This window comes from Phycodurus eques, chromosome 18, assembly GCF_024500275.1.
Source record: "Phycodurus eques isolate BA_2022a chromosome 18, UOR_Pequ_1.1, whole genome shotgun sequence".
NCBI classification, from domain to species: domain Eukaryota; kingdom Metazoa; phylum Chordata; class Actinopteri; order Syngnathiformes; family Syngnathidae; genus Phycodurus; species Phycodurus eques.
In genome coordinates this window covers 1,672,967-1,693,740 of record NC_084542.1, presented here as the reverse complement: position 1 = coordinate 1,693,740, position 20,774 = coordinate 1,672,967, and the positions used below count along the sequence as shown (strand labels likewise).

Below are 20,774 nucleotides of genomic sequence, written 5' to 3'. Positions count from 1 at the left end.
AGAGATGATCGTGGACTTCAGGAGGCATCCTTCGCCACAGCTGCCCCTCACGTTGTCCAGCTGCCTTGTGTCAACCGTCGAGACCTTCAAGTTCCTGGGAATTACAGTCTCTCAGGACCTGAAGTGGGCGACCGAGATCAACTGCGTCCTCAAAAAGGCCCAGCAGAGGATGTACTTCCTACGGCTTCTGAGAAAGCACGGCTTGCCACCGGAGCTGCTGAGACAGTTCTACACAGCGGTCATCGAATCGGTCCTGTGTTCTTCCATCACAGTCTGGTTCAGTGCTGCTACAAAAAAGGACAAACTCCGACTGCGACGGACAATCAAAACTGCTGAAAGGATTGTCGGTACCCCCCTACCCACCATTGAGGACTTGCACGCTGCCAGAACTAAGACAAGGGCGTGCAAAATCCTCTGGGACCCTCCGCACCCCGGTCACCGCCTCTTCCGGCTCCTTAGCGATCAATGCAAACTAGAACTAGTAGACATTCCAACAGCTTCTTCCCTCTTGCGATCAACTTCTTAAACACCTGACCTCCACCTGACCCATTACAACAAGCTGGAATTTTTTTGACTTGAGTTCGTTGTCACATTTCTGTGGGGCCAATTATACATTACTCGTGCACTCACTGTAGTTGTCTCGCCATGCTGCACTATTTGCATATACTGGCCACTCATGCCAGAGTAGCATCTGCTCCATTTGCACACTGATTGAGGAGTAGCTGTAACATTTGCACAACCGACATTGTCCCAGACGATCGCACTACTCGTCACTTTAAACCGCATACACTCCTTGAAGTCTCAGCGCCCTTTGCACATTGGTCATTGCACCGGACTATTGCAATATGAGTCATTCGAACTGCTCTAAGTGCTAGAGGACTCTGCATCATTGACAATTGTGGGGGAAAAAAGAAAAAAAAAAAAAAAAAAAAATGTACCAGCATTACCAGATAACTAGCAACCCTTTACTGCTCAGTGACTGTTTTTTTTTTTTTTGTCAATGTCTTTCTGTCGCCAAAATGCTCTGTAAATTGACTGTCTGTTGTCGTACTCGAGCGGCTCCAACTCCCGGAGACAAATTCCTTGTGTGTTTTTGGACATACTTGGCAAATAAAGATGATTCTGATTCTGATGTGTTCATACAGTAACCTACACTCAGCCCTGTGAGATAAAGGTTCCTGCGTGAATGTTGTATGTGTGGTATTTGTAATGAATCTTTTGAATTCAAATAGAAGTACATCAGCATATCAAAGAGGATATCAAAAACTTTGACTCCTTTTTGATGACTCAATTTATTATTTTAATACACAGGAGAGAACACGCACACCGACAAAAAAAAATGTTTTAGTTTTAGGAGAAGAGGGGTAAATGTAAATTTAAACACATTTTAATAATGTGCAACCGATGCACATGTTCAAATGATGTAAATTCCAAAGGACTCTATTTTTAATTTTTTTTCAGTGCATGTGCTGGAGTCACGTAGCCATTGTGAGGGCAATAGGCGGCATAAATGATCGCCTTGATCAATTAATAGGTGTCCTCACAAATATCAGTGGGTCGTTAAATACACTGGTTAACAAATTCATTCTCAGTCCTTGCCTCAATTGCATTGTTGAAATCAAATGTTGCCGGGCATGAATTGTTCATCAGTGCTAATTGTTCATGTTTCTGGTATGCAGATTTATGAGAACCGTTTCCCAGCATCCCCTCTAATTGTCGCCAAAGCACCAAAAGCTGCAGAAACGTGCGTACGCCAGCCATGCAGTTGGCGTGAGGCACCGCACATTTCCACGGTCATGTCACTCTTGATACATCTGAACTTTACCATGAAAAAGAACGGATGCCACGTTTTTGTGCGTATGCACCTTTTGTACATGAGGCCCAAGGTCTGCTTGGCACATGCAGGCATTCACTCTGGATATGTTATTCAGATGGCAGAAGGCAGTTTGAGTACTTGATTTGATATGACTGTTGAAAGTCAGGTCGGAATCATCAGAACACCAAGGTTTCGGACTTGGTCTTTGGTTTTTAAAGAGAGTAACTCCAGGTGTTTACTAACAGCAATCCTCTTTTCTTTATTGTCAAAAACAATTATTTCAGTTTTGTTGTGGTTTAATTGAAGAAAAGTTTGGCTCATCCAGATATGTATCTGTTTTAGACAGTGACACAAAACCTCAATTGAACTGTAGTCAACTGGAGACAGTGCTACGTATAACTATGTGTCATCTGCATAGCTATGATAGTCAAAATTAAAGTTCTGAAGAATTTGACCCAAGGGTAGCATATACGGGTTAAACAGGAGGGGTCCAAGAACTGACCCTTGAGGGGTCCCTCAAGGGTCATTGCCATTTGATGAGATTGAACACTTCCAATGGTTACAAAATAACTCCTTTCCTCCATGTAGGACCTGAACCATTTAAGGACTGTTCCATTTAGTCCTAGCCACGTTTCCAACTTATTCAGCACTATATTATGATCTACCGTATCAAAAGCCGCACTGAAGTCCAACAAGATCAGAATTGACACCGTTCCCGAGTCAGTATTCAACCTTATATCATTTAGCACTTTGATAAGTTCAGATTCTGTACTGTGATGAGTTCGGAACCCTGATTGAAACTTGTCAAAAAGTCCATTTAAGTTGAGGAAATCGATTAAATATCGATTTCCTCAACTTCGAGTCGATTAAATATAACTTTCTCAATAATCTTGGCGTGCGGGGTTATATTTTTTTTAGCAGAGGCTTAATGGTAGCTACTTTAAGAGCTTTAGGAAACTCGCCTGACTGAAGTGAGCAATTGACTATTTGCTGCAAATCAGCTGGCACAGACTTTGCAATATCTTAGAAAAAGTCAGATGGTATTGAGTCAAGACAGTTCGTTGATGGTTTCAGCTGCTAAACCGTTTTCTCTACAGTTTTTTTGGTCAACTGTATCAAATTCTGCCATGGTAATATAGTTTTTCCTGGGTGGCTTCAGGTGTAGTATCATTTTATCATTTTGCCAATTTGTGCTCATATTTATCCTGATGGAATGTATTTTTTTTCACTAAAATAACAAGCAAATACATTGCGTTTATCTGCTGTGAGGAGTTCTGGAGCCATCTGATTAGGGGTTGTGCATAAGTAGTGTTAATGTTCAAACTGTGCATAATTTTACTGTGGCTGACAACTGCATACTGTAGATATTAAATACCTTTTAGCAGTAAAACCTCTCTCGTTTTCGATGAACACTTTTGCCTCCTATGGTACTGTATATTAATGTTGGTCATGATTGTGGCACTGGGAGTTCTAATTATTTTTTGAGGTGGTACTTGGTGTGAAATGTTTGAGAACCACTGCTCTACAGTATGCCTGCTCGATGCTCACTTTCACTACTTTGGTCTTTGTCTCCTAGTAAAATGTTAGTGTTTTACTGAAATAGCTACACTTCATCCGTGTTGGAATTTTGTACCGTGGCTTATTAAGCGTTACTAAGCAACCTTGTTGCTCTGAATTGTCTTATGATGAAGAAAACCTGGTTGAAATGTCTCACAAATTGGCGTTAGGCCTTTTTAAATGCGGCAACACGAGTAAATTTGTGAAAACGTGTTGAAGAAAAGGAATAAAAAGACGGTGGTATTGCTGCTATAAATATATATATAATATTTAAGTCATTATTTGAGTGTAAATAAATTGTACTGGGTGATTTTAGCTCTTCTGAATATCTTTTTTTTTTTTTTTTTTTTTTTAAGTAAAAGATGATCCATAGGTTATTGTTTTAATAATTTATGTACCTCCAAGATACAACAGAAAATTTGTGGAGGATTTTTCACAACTGCTGTTGTACTGACTACAGCTATTTTGTCATAACGGGAGATTTTAACATTTATGTTGACAATAACCTGGGAAAAAAATATCTAAAGGACTCCCTGTTATACTGGGCACATTTATGGACTCAACATATTAAGAGTCCAACCCACACATGGGGTCATAGCTTAGACCTGGTCATCTCCAAGGATGTTGAAATTCTGTCAGTTGACATTAAGGATTGGCTTTTTCTGACCATTTTTGTTTGTTCTTTGAATTACAGATTCTCCAAAAAGTTCAGACAACCTCTATGTCTATTAAGAAAAGGTACATGGAGCAAATAATCAATTGCTCACTTCAGTCAGGCGAGTTTCCTAAAGCTCTTAAAGTAGCTGCCATTAAGCCTTTTTAAAAAAAAATAGAACGCGGGATGCTTCCATGTTAGCAAGCTTTAGACCCATCTCAAATCTCCCTTTCATAGCCAAGATTGTTGAGAAAGTTATTTTTAATCACTGCCAGCCTTCCCAGTTAACATGGATATTTGACTTCTAACGCCATCAATGGCAGTGAATGTGTTAATCAACCCAGCAATTTCTTGAACTTAAATGGACTTTTTGAAAAATTTCTATCAGGTTTCCGAACTCATCTCAGTACAGATTCAGCGCTTATCAAAATTCTAAATGATATAATGTTGAATACGAACTTGAGAGTGTCAATTTTGGTCTTGTTTGATCTCAGTGTGGCTTTTGATACGGTAGATCATAATATATTGCTGAACAGGTTGGAAACGTGGGTAGGACTAAATGGAACAGTCCTTAAATGGTTCAGGTCCTACCTGAAGGAAAGGAGTTACTTTGTAACCATTGGAAGTGTTCAGTCTCATCGAATGGCAATGACCTCAAGGGTCAGTTCTTGGACCCCTCCTGTTCAGCCTGCATATGCTACCCTTGGGTCAAATTCTTCAGAACCTTCATGTTGACTATCATAGCTATGGAGATGACACGCAGTTATATCTAGCAGTTTCTCCAGATGAGTACAGTTCAATTGAGGTGTTGTCACTGTTTAAAACCGATAACTGGATGAACCAAAACTTTCTTAAATTAAACCACAACAAAACTGAGCCTTCCATCCATTTTCTTTACTGCTTATCCTCACCAGGGTCGTGGGCTGCTGGAGCCTATCCCAGCTATCTTCGCGGGGGTGGGGTGGGAGGGGGCGGGGTACACCCTGAACCGGTCACCAGCCAATCGCAGGGCACATATAAACAAACAACCATTCACACTCACATTCACATCTACGGGCAATTTAGAGTCCTCAATCAACCTACCACGCATGTTTTTTTGGGGATGTGGGAGGAAACTGGCGTGCCCGGAGAAAACCCAACCAGGCACGGGAAGAACATGCAAACTCCACACAGGAGGGGCCTGACTGAGATTATTGTTTTTGGCAATAAAGAAAAGAGGATTGCTCTTAGTAAATAGTAATAGTTAGTAAATAGTAAACTTAGTACTAGTTCTAGTTCTACTAGTTCGTTAACAAAGACCAAGTCCGAAACCTTGGTGTTCTGATAGATTACGACCTGACTTACAGACATATCAAATCAATTACTAAAACTGCCTTCTACCATCTGGAGAACATATGCAGAGTGAAGGCTTGTATGTGTAGACTTGACTGTTTTAATGGTCTTCTGACTGAACTCCCCCAAAAGAGCATTAAACAGCAGCAGCTCATTCAGAATGCTGCAGCTCGGGTTCTGACCAGAACAAAGAGGTCAGAACATATTACTCCAATTCTAAAGTCTCTACACTGGCTCCCAGCCATCTTTAGAATAGATTTTAAATTTCTGCAACTAGTCTGTAAATCCCTAAATGTTTTAGGTCTTGAATATATGAAAGAAATGCTAAACATAGTGAAGCACCATTTAGCTGTTATGCTGCACACAAATGAATTAAGTTGCCAACAGAAGTGACGTCAGCGTCAAGTGTGAATGATTTTAAGTCCAGGTTAAAAACTCTTATTTTTTTTCTCATGCTTTTGAGAGCATTTCCACTTTTAAATGATATTTCTTGCACTGTACGCTGCTTCAATTGTATTTTGTTTTTCTATTTGTTTTAAATGTTTATAAGTTTTTTTCCCCCCCATGTTTTTAAATGCTTTTAATAATCTAAAGTACATTGAGTTACCTTGTGTATGAAATGCACTATATAAATAAATTGGCTATGGTTTGCTACAGTGCATCTTTTGGGAATGTGAAAGCCAGAGCACTCGGACAAAACCTACGCAGAACAGGGGGGAAATGCAAACTCCCCACGGGAGTACCTGAATTGAGATTCAAACCCAGAACCTCCTGACAGTGATGCCGATGTGCTAACCACTACAACACCTGGCTTCAACGGAAATGAAACTATAAAGCCAGTGTAAAATAATACACTGTATTTACGTTTGTTGTATTTAAGACATAAAAATGTATTTCCAGATCTTATGTTCTGCCTGTTTGTCTGCAGCTCCCTAGTTCTGGATGAGGTGGAGAGGCAGAGCACCTGTGAGTTGGAGGTTGATGGTGTTGCTGTAGATGTCCTCAACCGTCTCGAGATTGACAGTAAGGATTTCCAGGAAAATCTCAATTGCTCTTTGTCATTAAAAGTGGTCTCTTCCCTAAAGTACCAGGATCAAGAGGTCATCCCTAAAACATGTCCCCCTCCCCAGTGTTATGCTGAAAGTATTCCATCCTGTATGGCTTTACGATTTAATCCCAAGTGGGCACAGAAGCGTAAACCACACCAAAAATATTGTTGATGATTATTGTCTGACTCACTTTTTACAAGTCAACCTTTTCCTATGCCATATCCTATTCAGTGTCATGGGGAAGCTGGAGCCTATCCTATCCCAAAGGCAGTGTAGACCCTGGACTGATCACTTGTCGATGACAGGGCTAAGCTCTAGCGACAATCACTAAACCTCACACCTATGGGCAGTCTTGTATTAAATTCCTGAAAGCGGTACTTGGGCAAAAAGAAATTCAAATATCTGAAGAGAAGCGGCGTTTTACAACGCCATTTCTGTTCCTTGAGGTAGGCGTTCATCCAATATAAGAGAGGCATTCCTGTAACGATGTCCTGTAGAAGCCCATAACGTAATCAATTTGCCCTTTTTAAAATGTAATTGGCCCATAATGTAATAACTGGCCGACAACGTTCTAAAAGTCCTGCACCATTTTTGGCCAACAATGTCATAAGTTATTACGTTATTGGCTGATTATTATATTATGTTATAGACCTGGTAGAAAACAAATATTTGCAAATGTTATAACAGAGCCCAGTTATGGGCCTAATACATTTTAAAAAGGGCCAATTTATTACGTTATGGGCCGTTATTATATTATGGGCTTCCACAAGCCCACAGTTGTGTGGGCTTTATCCCTGTTATCACCATCATGGAGTTTACCAGTCACGTTGTGTGGTGTCATCATCTACTACTGGAAAGCAGAGACAGGAGCGGGTTTTTTCATCCTGTCAGTATTCTACGTGGGTAAATTGCGTGCCTCCCTTTGGACAGGCGGGGCTATTCTTCCGCTTTGTACTCCGCGGCTCAGGCATTTCGTCAATGAGCAATTTCTTGTGATTTTATTTTGCAGTAACAAAGATGGTTAGGGGAAATGTATCACAGTACAAGTGGACGTTATTTATGCAATGTTGTGGAATAAAAGTGACAGTTGCTAGAATTACACTACAATAAAGTACAGATGTGTGAAAATTCTACTTAAGCCTGTGATGTGGAACTGTTTTTAAAAGAAAAAACAAATTCCTTTTCGCCCATGCCACGAGGAGATGAGGTGATCCAATGGTGATTAAACTTATTAGCTCCTCTAAACATCTTGCTTCATTTTTCAGTGTTAAATTTTTTCATATTTAGTGAATGCCCAATTCATTTCCCACTCTGGCCCACTTGGTGGCGCACCGAAAATGACGTAGCGAAAACGGCGGCACGGAAATTACGCATTTTACTGAGCAATGGGTAGGGATGTCAATTGATAAGATTTTTCCGATTACTATTCCATTTTCAATACTGCTTAATGTTTTGATTCTTTATCGATTCTCTTATCCATTATCACTTGGAAAAAGGAGAACAAGCAGGAATACTTACCAGAATTTCTCAATTATAACACGCACTCGACTATAATACGCACTCCATATTTTTATAATTTTTGCTTGTAAAAACACTACTTGTATGTAACGCACACAGATTTTTCCCAAACCTTACTCTCTCACACAACTCCAAAATTAACTTGATATAAAGTTTTAATCAATTAATTTGACAACAAACGCACAATTTTCTCTCTCAAACACACTACATTCTCTGAAGAGGAGCAATAAGATGATGGAACACAATGCAAATAGTCCTATATGTCATCAGATTTATTATGCAACAGTTTACAGATCAACAGTTTACAGATCACCGACAGATTATTCATTATTGTCTTTTGTATCTCTTTTTTTCCTTGAATTGCTTTGCCCCTAAAAACCATCGAATGACAAATCAGAATCTGATTCCAAAAGTCTCTCTATGTATTGCTGTCTTTCTGCATCATCCTCTAGTGTGCCCAATCACCTTTCTTTGCAATGCTGCTGAGTACCATACTTTCCCCCACCGCCCCCAGGCATTGCTTTACGATTGCACAATTAAAACTCTGCTGACGATATTACTTGAAACAATGATTTAATATCACGGCCACAGCTGGAGCATTCTCAATCGTAGACAAACCAGTCAAAGAGCAGCTATCAACATGCCGATGTCTTCGACCAATAACAAATAATTTTGCATCCCCCATAGATACGAAGACTAGATACGCCAAGGCACGGTAGCACCCCGGAAAACCGACGGTCTACGTCTGCGTGACGTTCATAATTGTTACAGCGTTGTACGCAACTGTATGAAACACAAGGTACCGGCATCCTTGGCCTTATGGGTTTCTTGCCTTGCACACACACGAAATGTGCTGATGACTTTGACCCCCCTAGATTTTAGGTTTCTTGGGGACTGGAATGATGAAACAGGATGGTACTTCGCACAGTTCCAGAGGTCTATTGACAATCTGTGTGAAGACTTGAGCGAGCTGGTCCGCGCAGACTTTGAGGCCGGATGGGGACACACGGTCTGGGCCTGCCCCTTAGTTCATCTTTTGTTGTTTCAAGATGCGTCTCACATCCTGTTCGTGGATGGTTAACGCACAAGTCACAGGTGTGATTGTGGTCGGTGGTGTGTGGTGTGAAAGTGTCCTTTTCGAATCTGCAGTAGAAGGTATTCAAGTCGTTGGCTCGTGTGCTATTGTTCTCAGCTTGGGGGCATCGTCGCTTGTAATTGGTCAGCGATTGGAACGCAATGCCAAACTGATTTAGAGTCGTTAGCGATAAACTGTTTTTCCAACTTTGCTGCATAGTTCCTCTTCGCAATGTTAATTTCTTTAGTCAGCTGGTTTCTAGTTCGATTTTCAGGGCCCTGTCCCCGCTTTGATGTGTCCTCCTTTGCTTCTGGCACCCTTAATGGTTATAGCAGTGGTGTCAAACATATGGCCTGCCATAACTGGCCCGCTCGGGGATACAATCTGGCATGCAGGATGAATTTGAAAGTGAAAAAATACATGTTGCAAGAAGTTAGTCCTGTGCTGACAATGATAATTTCTCCAGAATAATACATTTGCTGTTAAATGCAAAAATTGATACCAACCTCAATTCTGCTGTTGGCTTGGTCTGTCTAAACTGGTAATTTTTGTTTGGAATTGAAAGACAGCAACAGCAACCCTCTTATAATCAAAGGAAGATTTTAAGTTTCTCTTGTCTAACTTAAGAGCATTTTTGGAACTTTAAAAGCTGAGTCACAGTCAAGTGATTGATTTGCGAAAATTAAAAATAGGCAGTGCGCTTTAATGCCGAAATAATAAAGCAACAGAAAGTTCTGACTTTCTCTTGTTTGTCATAGATCGTATGTTTTTGCTGCCATGTTCAAAATGTTCGCAATTGTGATTAATATCTCAAGTAATAGTTTCAGTAAAAAGTGCGGCAGTGTGTGTGTGCGCGAGTGTATTTGTGAGGAAGCGGATATTCTGTAGTCAGGGGCCTGTGCCCCAGAAGAGCTTTATATGCCTGGCAATGCCCCTGGGTGTTGGGGACTAAGATCATTTTGAGAATTATTATACTCCTGTAAAAAATGTAATTGTAATCATTCGTCGGTCTTCATAAGTTGATTAAATTTTAAAGTGCAATACTATATTTTTCAGTTCCAGGTACCTGTGACTTAAAGTGTTGTGCGTTAAAATAGAATCACTGTGATCAGTTTTATGCACACATTGTAGATGACAAATTGAAGCAAAAAAATCTGAGGTTCTTTTGTAAAATGATTTTTTAAAAATCATTAAATATAAATATTTTCCGGATTTATTTGATTTGTTTTGCATTCAAACAAAGGGAAGACTTATTGTTGTTATTATTATATAAGGTATGGTAAGATTTGAGTGGTCCTGCCCCTTTGACATCAAATTAGGCGTGGCCCCTGAACAGCAATGAGGTTGACACCCCTGGGTCAGAGTAATGTAGCCATAACGTAGTGGTAATTAATACCACTTGCAGACAAGCATTTTAAGAATACAAGATGTTCCACACTTTCTGTATGTCGCGAAGCTTCTGTGACGACCTCATTATTCTTTCCAGTATCGATAAGAGAATCGCTAGGACATTTGGTAAACAATTCCACAGGATCGTTAACTTTGGAACCGGTTCTTAACAGGAACAGGTTTTTGATTCCCATCCCTAGCAATGGGTGGAGCGTAGCCCCTTGTCTTTTGTAAAAAGCTCACTAAACATTATTTTGCCTTTTTGTAGCAGAAAATAATCATAAAATAATATTTCTAATCTAAGCCTTTTTTTTGAGGACCCGTTAGCTGCCCAATAAGGTGCCTAACGTAAAATACATACACAAACGCAGCAGTAATAGGTAATGAATCACTCTGTCAGCATTGTAGTGTTGTTCCTTACATTCATTGTTGATGTGCTGTCATTTGCTCAGATCAAATTGGAAGGAACCCCGGCCTACAAGCAATCTGGGAGGATGAGAAACAGCGGAGAAGAGAAAAGAGCAAGGACTCTCAGATTGAAACCCCAGAGTCGCAAGGTCAGCAAGTTGTTAACAGAAAAGTGTTATACATGAAACCGTTTTCTTGCTAAACTTTATTATTTTGTTAATTTTCCAGCATTTGCCCAAAATTGATGTTGTGCATGTTTAAAAACATGAGCTCTGGAAAATCAATCTGATTATCCCCCCCCCCCCCCCCCCCCCATGTTTTCCAGACCGTGCATTTGTCACTACAACTGAGAGTGAGCAAATTTTCATGAAAAGATTTGAGGAGATTCTGAAGGACAATGAGTTTGATCTGTAAGTTTCACCTTTCCCTTGCATCTGGGTTCTTCAGCTAGAAGCCTTAGCAAACTCAATGACACTTTATTGGATAGCTATCATTTATATAGAGAAATGATTATATTCACCTAACCAATTGACTGGCAACTAGTCCAGGGTGAACCTCATATAGCAAGTACAAACCCTAATTCCAATGAAGTTCTGACGTTGTGGAAAATGTAAATAAAAACAGAATACAATAATTTGCAAATCCTTTTCAACCAATATTCATTTGAATACACTACAAAGACAAGATTCTTAATGTTTACTCTGGAAGCAGTCGCCTTATCGTGGTGGAGGGGTTTGTGTGTCCCGATGATCCAAGTAGCTAAGTTGTCTGGGGCGTCACGCCCCTGGTAGGGTCACCCAAGGCAAACAGGTCCGAGGTGAGGGACCAGACAAAGCAAGGCAAAAAGACCCCTATGATGAAAGATGTTAATGGATTGAGGTTTCCCTTGCCCGGACACGGGTCACCGGGGCCCCCCTCCAGAGCCAGGCCTGGAGGTTCACATACGGTCACATACGGTCTGGGCTCTGGTACCAGTCCTCTCGAGAGGGGTTGGAGTCTCTTCCACTCTGGAGTTGCCCACAGTGAGAGGCGCCGAGCAGGTGTTGGCACACTTATTGCCCCCTGGCTCGGCACCTGTACGTTGGGGGTGAACCCAGTGGAGGAGAGGGTAGCCTCCCTCCACCTTCGGGTGGGGGGTACGGGTCCTGACTGTTGTTTGTGCCTATGCACCAAACAGCAGTTCAGAGTACCCACTCTCTTTGGAGTCTTTAGAGGGGATGCTGGAGCGCGCTCCTGTTGGGGACTCCATCGTTCTGCTGGGGGACTTCAATTCTCACGTGGGCAATGACAGTGAGACCTGGAAGGGCGTGATTGGGAGGAACGGCCCCACCGATCAGAACCTGAGTGGTGTCCTGTTATTGGACTTCTGTGCTCATCACGGATTGTCCATAACGAACCCCATGTTCAAGCATAAGTGTGTCCACCTGCGCACTTGGCACCGGGACACCTTAGGTTGCAGTTCGATGATGGACTTGTGGTCGTGTCATCGGACTTGCGGCCGCATGTCTTGGACACTCGGGTGAAGAGAGTGGCGGAGCTCTCAACTGATCACCACCGGGTGGTGAGTTGGCTCCGATGGTGAGGGAAGATGCCGGTCCGACGTGGCATGCCCAAACGTATCGTGAGGGTCTGCTGGGAACGTCTGGCGGAAACCCCTGTCAGAAGGCGTTTCAACTCCCACCTCCGACAGAACTTTGCACTTACCTTCCACTTCCACATAGAGTCCGAGTGGACCATGTTCCGCGCCTCCATTGCTGAGGCGGCCGACCGGAGCTGTGGTCGGTGCCTGTCGTGGCGGCGTGAGGGATGGCGTCAAGCTGAAGAAGGAGTCCTATCGGGCCTTTTTGGCCTGTGGGACTCCTGAGGCAGCTGACTGGTACCGGCTGGCCAAGCGGAATGCAGCTTTGGTGGTCACTGAAGCAAAAACTCGGGCATGGGAGGAGTTCGGTGAGGCCATGGAGAAAGACTTCCGGACGGCTTCGAGGAAATTCTGGTCCACCATCCGGCGTCTCTGTAGGGGGAAGCAGTGCACCATCAACAGTGTGTATAGTGGGGATGGGGCGCTGTTGACCTCGACTTGGGACGTTGTGGTGTCGGTGGGGAGAATACTTCGAAGACCTCCTCAATTCCACCGACACGCCTTCCCATGAGGAAGCAGAGTCTGGGTTCTCTGAGGCGGGCTCTCCTATCTCTGGGTTTGAGGGCACCGACGTAGTTAAAAAGCTCCTCGGTGGCAAGGCCCCGGGGGTGGATGAGATTCACCCGGAGTTCCTAAAGGCTTTGGATATTGTAGGGCTGTCCTGGTTGACACACCTCTACAACATCGCGTGGACATCGGTGACAGTGCCTCTGGATTGGCAGACTGGGGTGGTGGTCCCCCTTTTTAAGAAGGGGGACCGGAGGGTGTGTTCCAACTACAGGGGGATCACACTCACACAGGGGGATCACACTCCTCAGCATTCCTGGTAAGGTCTATTCAGGGGTGCTGGAGAAGAGGGTCCGTCGGGAAGTCGAATCTCAGATTCAGGAGGAGCAGTGTGGTTTTCGTCCTGGCTGTGGAACAGTGGACCAGCTCTACACCCTCGCCGGGGTCCTCGAGGGTGCATAGGAGTTCGCCCAACCAGTCTACATGTGTTTTGTGGACTTGGAGAAGGCGTTCGACCCTGTCCCTCGGGGAGCCTTGTGGAGGGTGCCTCGGGAGTATGGGGTACCGAACCCCCTGATACGGGCTGTACGACCGGAGTCGGAGTTTGGTCCGCATATCTGGCAGTAAGTCGAACTCGTTCCCGGTGAAGGTTGGACTCCTTTTATGGACAGAATTTCTAGGTGCAGCCGAGGCGTAGAGGGGGTCCGGTTTGGTGGCCTCAGTATTGCATCTCTGCTTTTTGCTGATGATGTGGTTCTGTTGGCTTCATCAAGCCGTGACCTCCAACTCTCACTGGAGCAGTTCGCAGCCGAGTGTGAAGCGGCTGGGATGAGAATCGGCACCTCCAAATCTGAGACCATGGTCCTCAGTCGGAAAAGGGTGTCGTACCCTCTCCAGGTCGGGGATGAGATCCTGCCCCAAGTGGAGGAGTTCAAGTATCTTGGGTTCTTGTTCACGAGTGAGGGAAGAATGGAACGGGAGATCGACAGGCGGATCGGTGCGGCGTCTGCAGTGAATTTGTATCGATCCGTTCTGGTAAAGAAGGAGCTAAGCCGAAAGGCGAGGCTCTCAATTTACCGGTCGATTTACGTTCCTACCCTCACCTACGGTCACGAGCTGTGGGTCGTGACCGAAAGAACAAGATCCTGGATACAAGCGGCCGAAATGAGTTTCCTCCGCAGGGTGTCCGGGCTCTCCCTTAGAGAGAGGGTGAGAAGCTCGGTCATCCGGGAGGATCTCAGAGTAGAGTCGCTGCTTCTCCACATCGAGAGGAGCCAGATAAGGTGGCTGGGGCATCTGATTCGGATGCCTCCCCGGTGAGGTGTTCCGGGCACGTCCCACCGGGAGGAGACCCCGGGGACGACCCAGGACACGCTGGAGACACCACGTCCTTCGGCTGGCCTGGGAACGCCTCGGGATCCCCCCGGAAGAGCTGGATGAAGTGGCTGGGGAGAGGGAAGTCTGGGCATCCCTGCTAAAGCTACTAGATGGAAATATAGATTGTTATATATACATCCATCCATCCATTTTCTACCGCTTATCCGGGTTGGGTCGCGGGGGCTGTAGTTTTTTACTCAATCCACTCACTATGCATGTAATCTGTGTGTGTCAGAAAAACCAAGCCTGTAAAACTAAGGAAAGATGTGTGGCTTGACAGAAGATGTTAATCACTGCAGTAATCTCTTGACACCTGGCAGCCTACCTCCCTTGGCACCTTTTAAAGTCGTTAAGCAGACTAATTAAAAACAGCCAGGAAGTGGCGAATGCACTGCCTCCCTGGAGCCCTTTCCTCATAAGGCTCGGCGCTACTAGGCATGACAATGAGGGTGAAGTAAAATCTCACTTAGGTACTATTGTATTCGTCTACTATTGTCATGCCAATAGTACCTTAGCATTTCTAAGCACAATAAACAAGACCCTGCGATTGGCTGGTGACCATTTCAGGGTGTACCTCGCCTTGCACCCGAGGATAGCCGGGATAGGCTCCAGCACGCCCACGACCCTCGTGAGGATAAGCGGTACAGAAAATGGATGGAGGGATAAACAAGACCTTCAGCTAAAGATATTAAAGTGTGACTGCATGGGCACCACGAGAAGGTGCTCTACTTTGTCTGTCATGTTGCAGCCATTCGTGCAGGACAAATATTGCTATTTCATTGTCTTTTTCCGAGACATGAACGAATTGGATATCTATGTTTTCCTTTTCTATTCAGGACACCGGCTTCCCCTGTCGGTGATGGAGAGGATTTCAGTGATCTCACCATCCATTCGTCTTTCCATTTGACACCAGAAGAAGTGCACTATACACCTGCTTCAGCTGTAGAGCTGCACAGGGACTCTGAGCCAGGTCAAGATAAATGCAAATTTACCCCCCTCTTTTAAATAAAATGTTTTTGTATTTCAAAGAGTCGTATGTACAATGGAAGTACAGTGTGGAAGAAAAATGAAGTGTATATAGCATATGATATTTCGAGACATAAATATTGAACTCACTCCCACTCTTAAGAATCTCAATTGCAATTTACAGTTCCTGTTTGTAGACTTTATTGCAATCTCATATGGGCGTAGTGCACAGCAGGGTTGGGGCTCCCCTTGATTTGTAATGTCGCTTGCTTCTGAGATGCGAACTGTGACTTTCATCTTTTTCTCTAGAATTTGTGAGCAGTCGAGATACAAACCCAGAGGAGGCTGTTGTTGATGAGGAGGCCATTTTATGTCTGTTGGAGAACAGTCAGAGCTTCCTACAGCCCTCTCAGACGTCTACCCACTCACCTTTATTAGGTACATAAAGTAATATTTACCTGTGAATAATTGACATTTAATGTTCCACTATGACATTGCTAACGAACAACATTGACGTCGCTTTGCAGTTGCTGCCACGTTGTATATTCGTTTGCTGCTTATGGGAATGTGCTGTTTTTTCATGACCTCTGTCCAGAGGTGGGTAGAGTAGTCAAGTATTGTACTCAAATAAGAGTCCTGTTACTTTAGAATAATATGGCTCAAGTAAAAGTACAAAGTAATCATCCAAATATTTACTTGAAAGTACTCAGTAGAAAAAACTACTCAGAGTAACTCCCGATTTTAAAATAAATAAATAAAAAGAAATAAATAAAAATCAGAGCATGAACATCAAATAAAAATAAATAAATAATAATCGGAGTCCACACACACCTGCCACCATTTCAATTTTTAACTGTCCAAAAACCAACAACACATGCATTGGGCCCTCCAGAAAAATTATTCGCTTTATTCACTTAAATGACTAAATGTAGAAGCTATTTTCTGACCAGACGTATTGATACTCTGTGTGTGTGTGTTGGAGAGAGAGACAGAGAGCGAGCCATCTGCAACTTACTGCAAGGTGTTTTCTCAAGTTAGAAGTGGGCTGGAATTTCCACATTTGGGCAGTCATAATTTAAGATTACGCTGCATGACAAACTTGTTTTTGGGAGTCTGTAAAAGTAAACACTCGCGCGGATGTTTTTTTTTGTTTGTTTGTTTGTTTGGACAAGCAGCGGGCGGGGTAAATGTATCTTTTTATTCTTGTAGAGCACTTAGGGTTGCATTCTTTTTTTTTTTGTATGAAAAATCCTTACAAATCAAGTTTTGATTGATTGATTGATTTCCAAAAAGAATTTGAAATGCGGACTCACCGCACGCCAACACACGCTTCCACTTTGCGTCAGCCCATCTCAAATGAGCTCAGGCCCAGGGAAGCAGGCGGAGTTTCTGGGTGTTGATGTATGGATTTTGCTCTGCATTTGTAGAGTTTTAACATGCGTTTGTAGATGTAGCGATGCACCGTGGCAAAACTGACAATGGTTTTCTGAAGTGTTCCTGAGCCCACGTGGCAATATCCTTCACACAGTGATATCGGTTTTTAATGCCGTGCCGTCCGTGCCGTCAACTATAGGACTATTTGCTCACGCAGTTGTTCACAAAGTGGTGAACCCCGCCCCATTCTTGCTTGCAGGCATCAAATTCAAAATGAGAAAATATTTGCCAAAAAACTAACGTTCATCAGTTTGAACATTAAATCTTGTCTTTGTAGTGTGTTCAGTTGAATATAAGTTGAAAAGGATTTGCAAATGATTGAAATTCTGTTTTTATTTGTTTTACACAACGTCCCAACTTCATTGGAATTCGGGTGTGTATATTCTGATATTGTGAAGTTGATCTTTTTTTTCCTTTCTCATCTCTGAAGCACAATAAATTCCCCCTGTGTTTTCTGTTATCATGTGCCTCCGACTCTTCAATCTGTCTTCTCATATTTCAAATACTGTACATCAGTGATTCTCAAATTGTGATAGGAGTACCACTAGTGGTACACGGGCTCTCTCTATTTGGACACGAAAGAGTCACTGATGTAAATACAAATAAGTGACATGATGACTGGTTCAAAATCATTGACACAATATGTGACATGGAACTCTTAACGCACAGATTTAAGACTGAGGAGGAATTATGCCGAGACAAATGGGTGAAATAGACATTTTTCACTGACGAACGACGGGATAGACTGTTAGATCACAGCATACCAATGACCAAATTATTGAAAATGTGACAATCCAGTGCCTTTAATATTTTTTTCTTCATATATATGTGTATATATATATATATATATATATATATATATATATATATATATATATATATATATATATATATATATATATATATACAGACACACGTATATTTTTGTTTATGAATATGTTGTATGGAAAAGACTTATCAAATAAAATCGATAAAAACCTTACAACATGGACATCTAAAACATGCAATCCAATCAAACATATGAGAATGAAGCTTGTAGCTATGCATACAGCCTGTTTAAACTTTTTTTTTTAAATACACTACATTTTTAAGTACAGTACAATACATATGAATTTAATCTAAGAACTTTTTGTTTTTAAACATTTAAGAACAATTTCTATACCTATTATTCTATTCTAGCTTTTCAATACATTTTAATGAATCATTATTTAAGTACACCTTTCTTTTTCTATAATTAAGCACAGTGTGAAACTGCACAATGTTACAGCGGCTTACAATAATAAATATACTTTTTAGGAATAAAACCTCTGCGTTGTTTCTGATGAACACTAAGGCTTACTATGTTAATGTGTTTTAATGTTCGTCATTATGGTGGTACTCGGAAAGCTAAGTATTTTTTTGAGGTGGTACTTTGTATAAAAGGTTTGAGAACCAGAGCCGTACATCTTTCTGACAGGAGCGGCTTGAACGTGATTAATGTACCGTAACCTGCTTTTTATTATCTATGCAGACCGCAGCCGAGACCGTGCCATGACTGATTTGCTGGCAGGCTTGGCGGATGACTGCAGGACTCCTGGTCTGCACAATTCACAGTCCCAGTCCCTTCCAAGTACCCATCCCTGCCACTACAACAGTGACGATGAGGAGGCAAGTCCAGAGTTAGACAAGGAAGAGGCAAAGCTCAGTATCACAATGTCACAGCGATGGGACAACGAGCCCTTTGAAAGCGTGTCTTTACCAAGGTTTGTTTTTCAATGACACTATTGCTTTCTTTCAGTGATCTAAATGAAGTTTGTCCACAGTGTGCCATGTCTCGGCAGCTTAAGCTGTAGTCCTGGTGTGTGCAGGTCTGGTGTCAAGGAGGCACAGGACAGCTTCAGTGATGAGCATCAGGAATCCTCTGACGACGACGACAAGGAATGGAGCGCAAATATTTCTTCATTCGCTAACTTGTCCATCCCACAGCTTGATGGGGCAGCAGATGAGAGCAGCGGTAAGACATCTTGAGTGTTTGCTTTTGAGTTTGCTTTGGCGTCTACTGTATGTTATAGACACCCAGAAATACATTTCATAACATAGCTGCACAATGAAACTTGAGTTGACACCAAGTTTTGCAAATATGCAAAGTTCAGTTCATGCCTAGAGTTACTGTAATTTCTCGTGTATGATACGCTCTGGTGTATAATGAGAACCCCCAAAATTGACTCCAAAAATCAGGAAAACACTTCTTCCTATGTGTAATGCGCACCCATGACTTTCTATCCATTATATTTCTATGCAGTAAATTTGAGTGGTGAACCCCTCCTAATTAGTTTTTTCTAATTAAGTCAGATCAGCATTATTATTAATACGAAGGTTTACTTGTTCTTAAGTATTGTATATATGTGTTTAGTTTTAACACTGCGGCTTTGCGGGGGTATTTTCCACCTCCCACGTGAACATTGGCACAACAGCCGGCTTGCACAACGTAATGAAGGTTAGCGAGGTCATGTATCCGTATAACAGGTTTACTCCGAGAGCAAGATGATAAAAAAAAAAATAGCAAAAAAATAAATAAAGCTGCAGAGGGGGAATAACCACACATATCGATTAACATTCACATTACAACTATGACTATTAGGGACTTAAAACAGCATTTTAACAACGACACAATGGCGCTAGGCACGCTGGGACATCCTCTGACAGCAAGCTGATACAATGTCAACACTGATATCATTAAAACATGGCGGATCGCCATCAGAAGATTTCCCAGCGTGCCTTGCGCCATTGATAGCATTTCTAAATACCCATATCTACTCATATTCAGTGCATCCGAAAAGTATTCACAGCGCTTCACGTTTTCACATTTTGTATTGGTACAGCCTTATTCCACAATGGAATTAATATTATTTTGCCCCCTCGAAATTCTACTTGCAACACCCCATAATGAAAACGTGAAAAAAGTAATTTTACAATTTTAGCAAATTTATTAAAAATAAAAAACTAAGAAATCACATGTACATAAGCATTCACAGCCTTTGCCGCAAAGCTCAAAATGTATCTCAGGTTTATTATGTTTCCACTGATCATCCTTGAGAGGTTCCTACAGCTTAATTGGAGTCCACCTGTGGTAAATTCAGTTAATTGGACATGATTTGGAACGGCACATACCTGTCTATATTAGGCTCCACAGGTGACCGTGCATGTCAGAGCGCAAACCAAGCGTTAAGTCAAAGGAATTGTCTGTAGACCTCAGAGACAGGATTGGTCGAGGCACAAATCTGGGGAAGGGCACAGAAAAGTGACTGCTGCTTTGAAGGTTTCAATGAGCGCAGTGGCCTCCACCATCTGTAAATGGAAGAAATTCCCAACCACCAATACTCTTCCTAAAGCCGGCCGCCTGTCTAAACTGAGCAATCAGGGGAGAAGGGCCTTAGTCAGGGAGGTGACCCGCTCATATACAGTGTATCCGGAAAGGATTCACAGCGCTAATGTTACAGCCTTATCCCATAATGGAATAAATATTATAAATATATCATGAAAATGTGAAATACGTATTTTGTTTTTTTTTTTTGCAAATTTATGAAAAAAAATAATAATAATAACAAATCACATGTAGATAAGTATTCACAGCATTTGCTGCAAAGCTCAAATTTTATCTTTTATTATTTTTCCACTAATCATCCTTGAGAGGCTCCTACAGTTTAATTGGAGTCCACCTGTGGTAAATTCAGTTAATTGGATATGATTTGGAAAGGCAAGCCAAAGGAATTGTCTAGACCTCAGAGACAGGATTGTTTGAGGCACAAATCTGGGGAAGGGTGCTGCTTTGAAGGTTCCAATGAGCACAGTGGCCTCCACCATCTGTAAATGGAAGAAATTCCGAACCACCAGTACTCTTCCTAAAACTGGGCGCCTGTCAAAACTGAGCAATCGGGGGAGAAGGGCACTTAGGGAGTTGACCAAGAACCCGATGGTCACTCTTTTAGAGCTCCAGCGGTCCTCTGTGGAGAGAGGAGAAACTTCCAGGAGGACAACCATCTCTGCAGCACTCCACCAATCAGGTCTGTATA

The 20,774-nt window shown here is 42.4% G+C and overlaps 1 protein-coding gene across 4 annotated transcripts in view; it reads left to right on the top strand.

Moving 5' to 3' along the window:
- The window catches only part of rev3l (REV3 like, DNA directed polymerase zeta catalytic subunit), an 85,078-nt gene that overhangs the window by 36,694 nt on the left and 27,610 nt on the right, over positions 1–20,774 (top strand). For all 4 annotated transcript variants that reach the window (XM_061704561.1, XM_061704560.1, XM_061704559.1 and 1 more), the window contains exons 6-12: positions 6,289–6,383; positions 10,844–10,948; positions 11,125–11,209; positions 15,159–15,292; positions 15,598–15,726; positions 18,233–18,464; positions 18,570–18,715. In XM_061704561.1, coding sequence (XP_061560545.1) covers positions 6,289–6,383; positions 10,844–10,948; positions 11,125–11,209; positions 15,159–15,292; positions 15,598–15,726; positions 18,233–18,464; positions 18,570–18,715 — 926 coding nt within the window. The remainder of the gene's footprint in view (positions 1–6,288; positions 6,384–10,843; positions 10,949–11,124; positions 11,210–15,158; positions 15,293–15,597; positions 15,727–18,232; positions 18,465–18,569; positions 18,716–20,774) is intronic.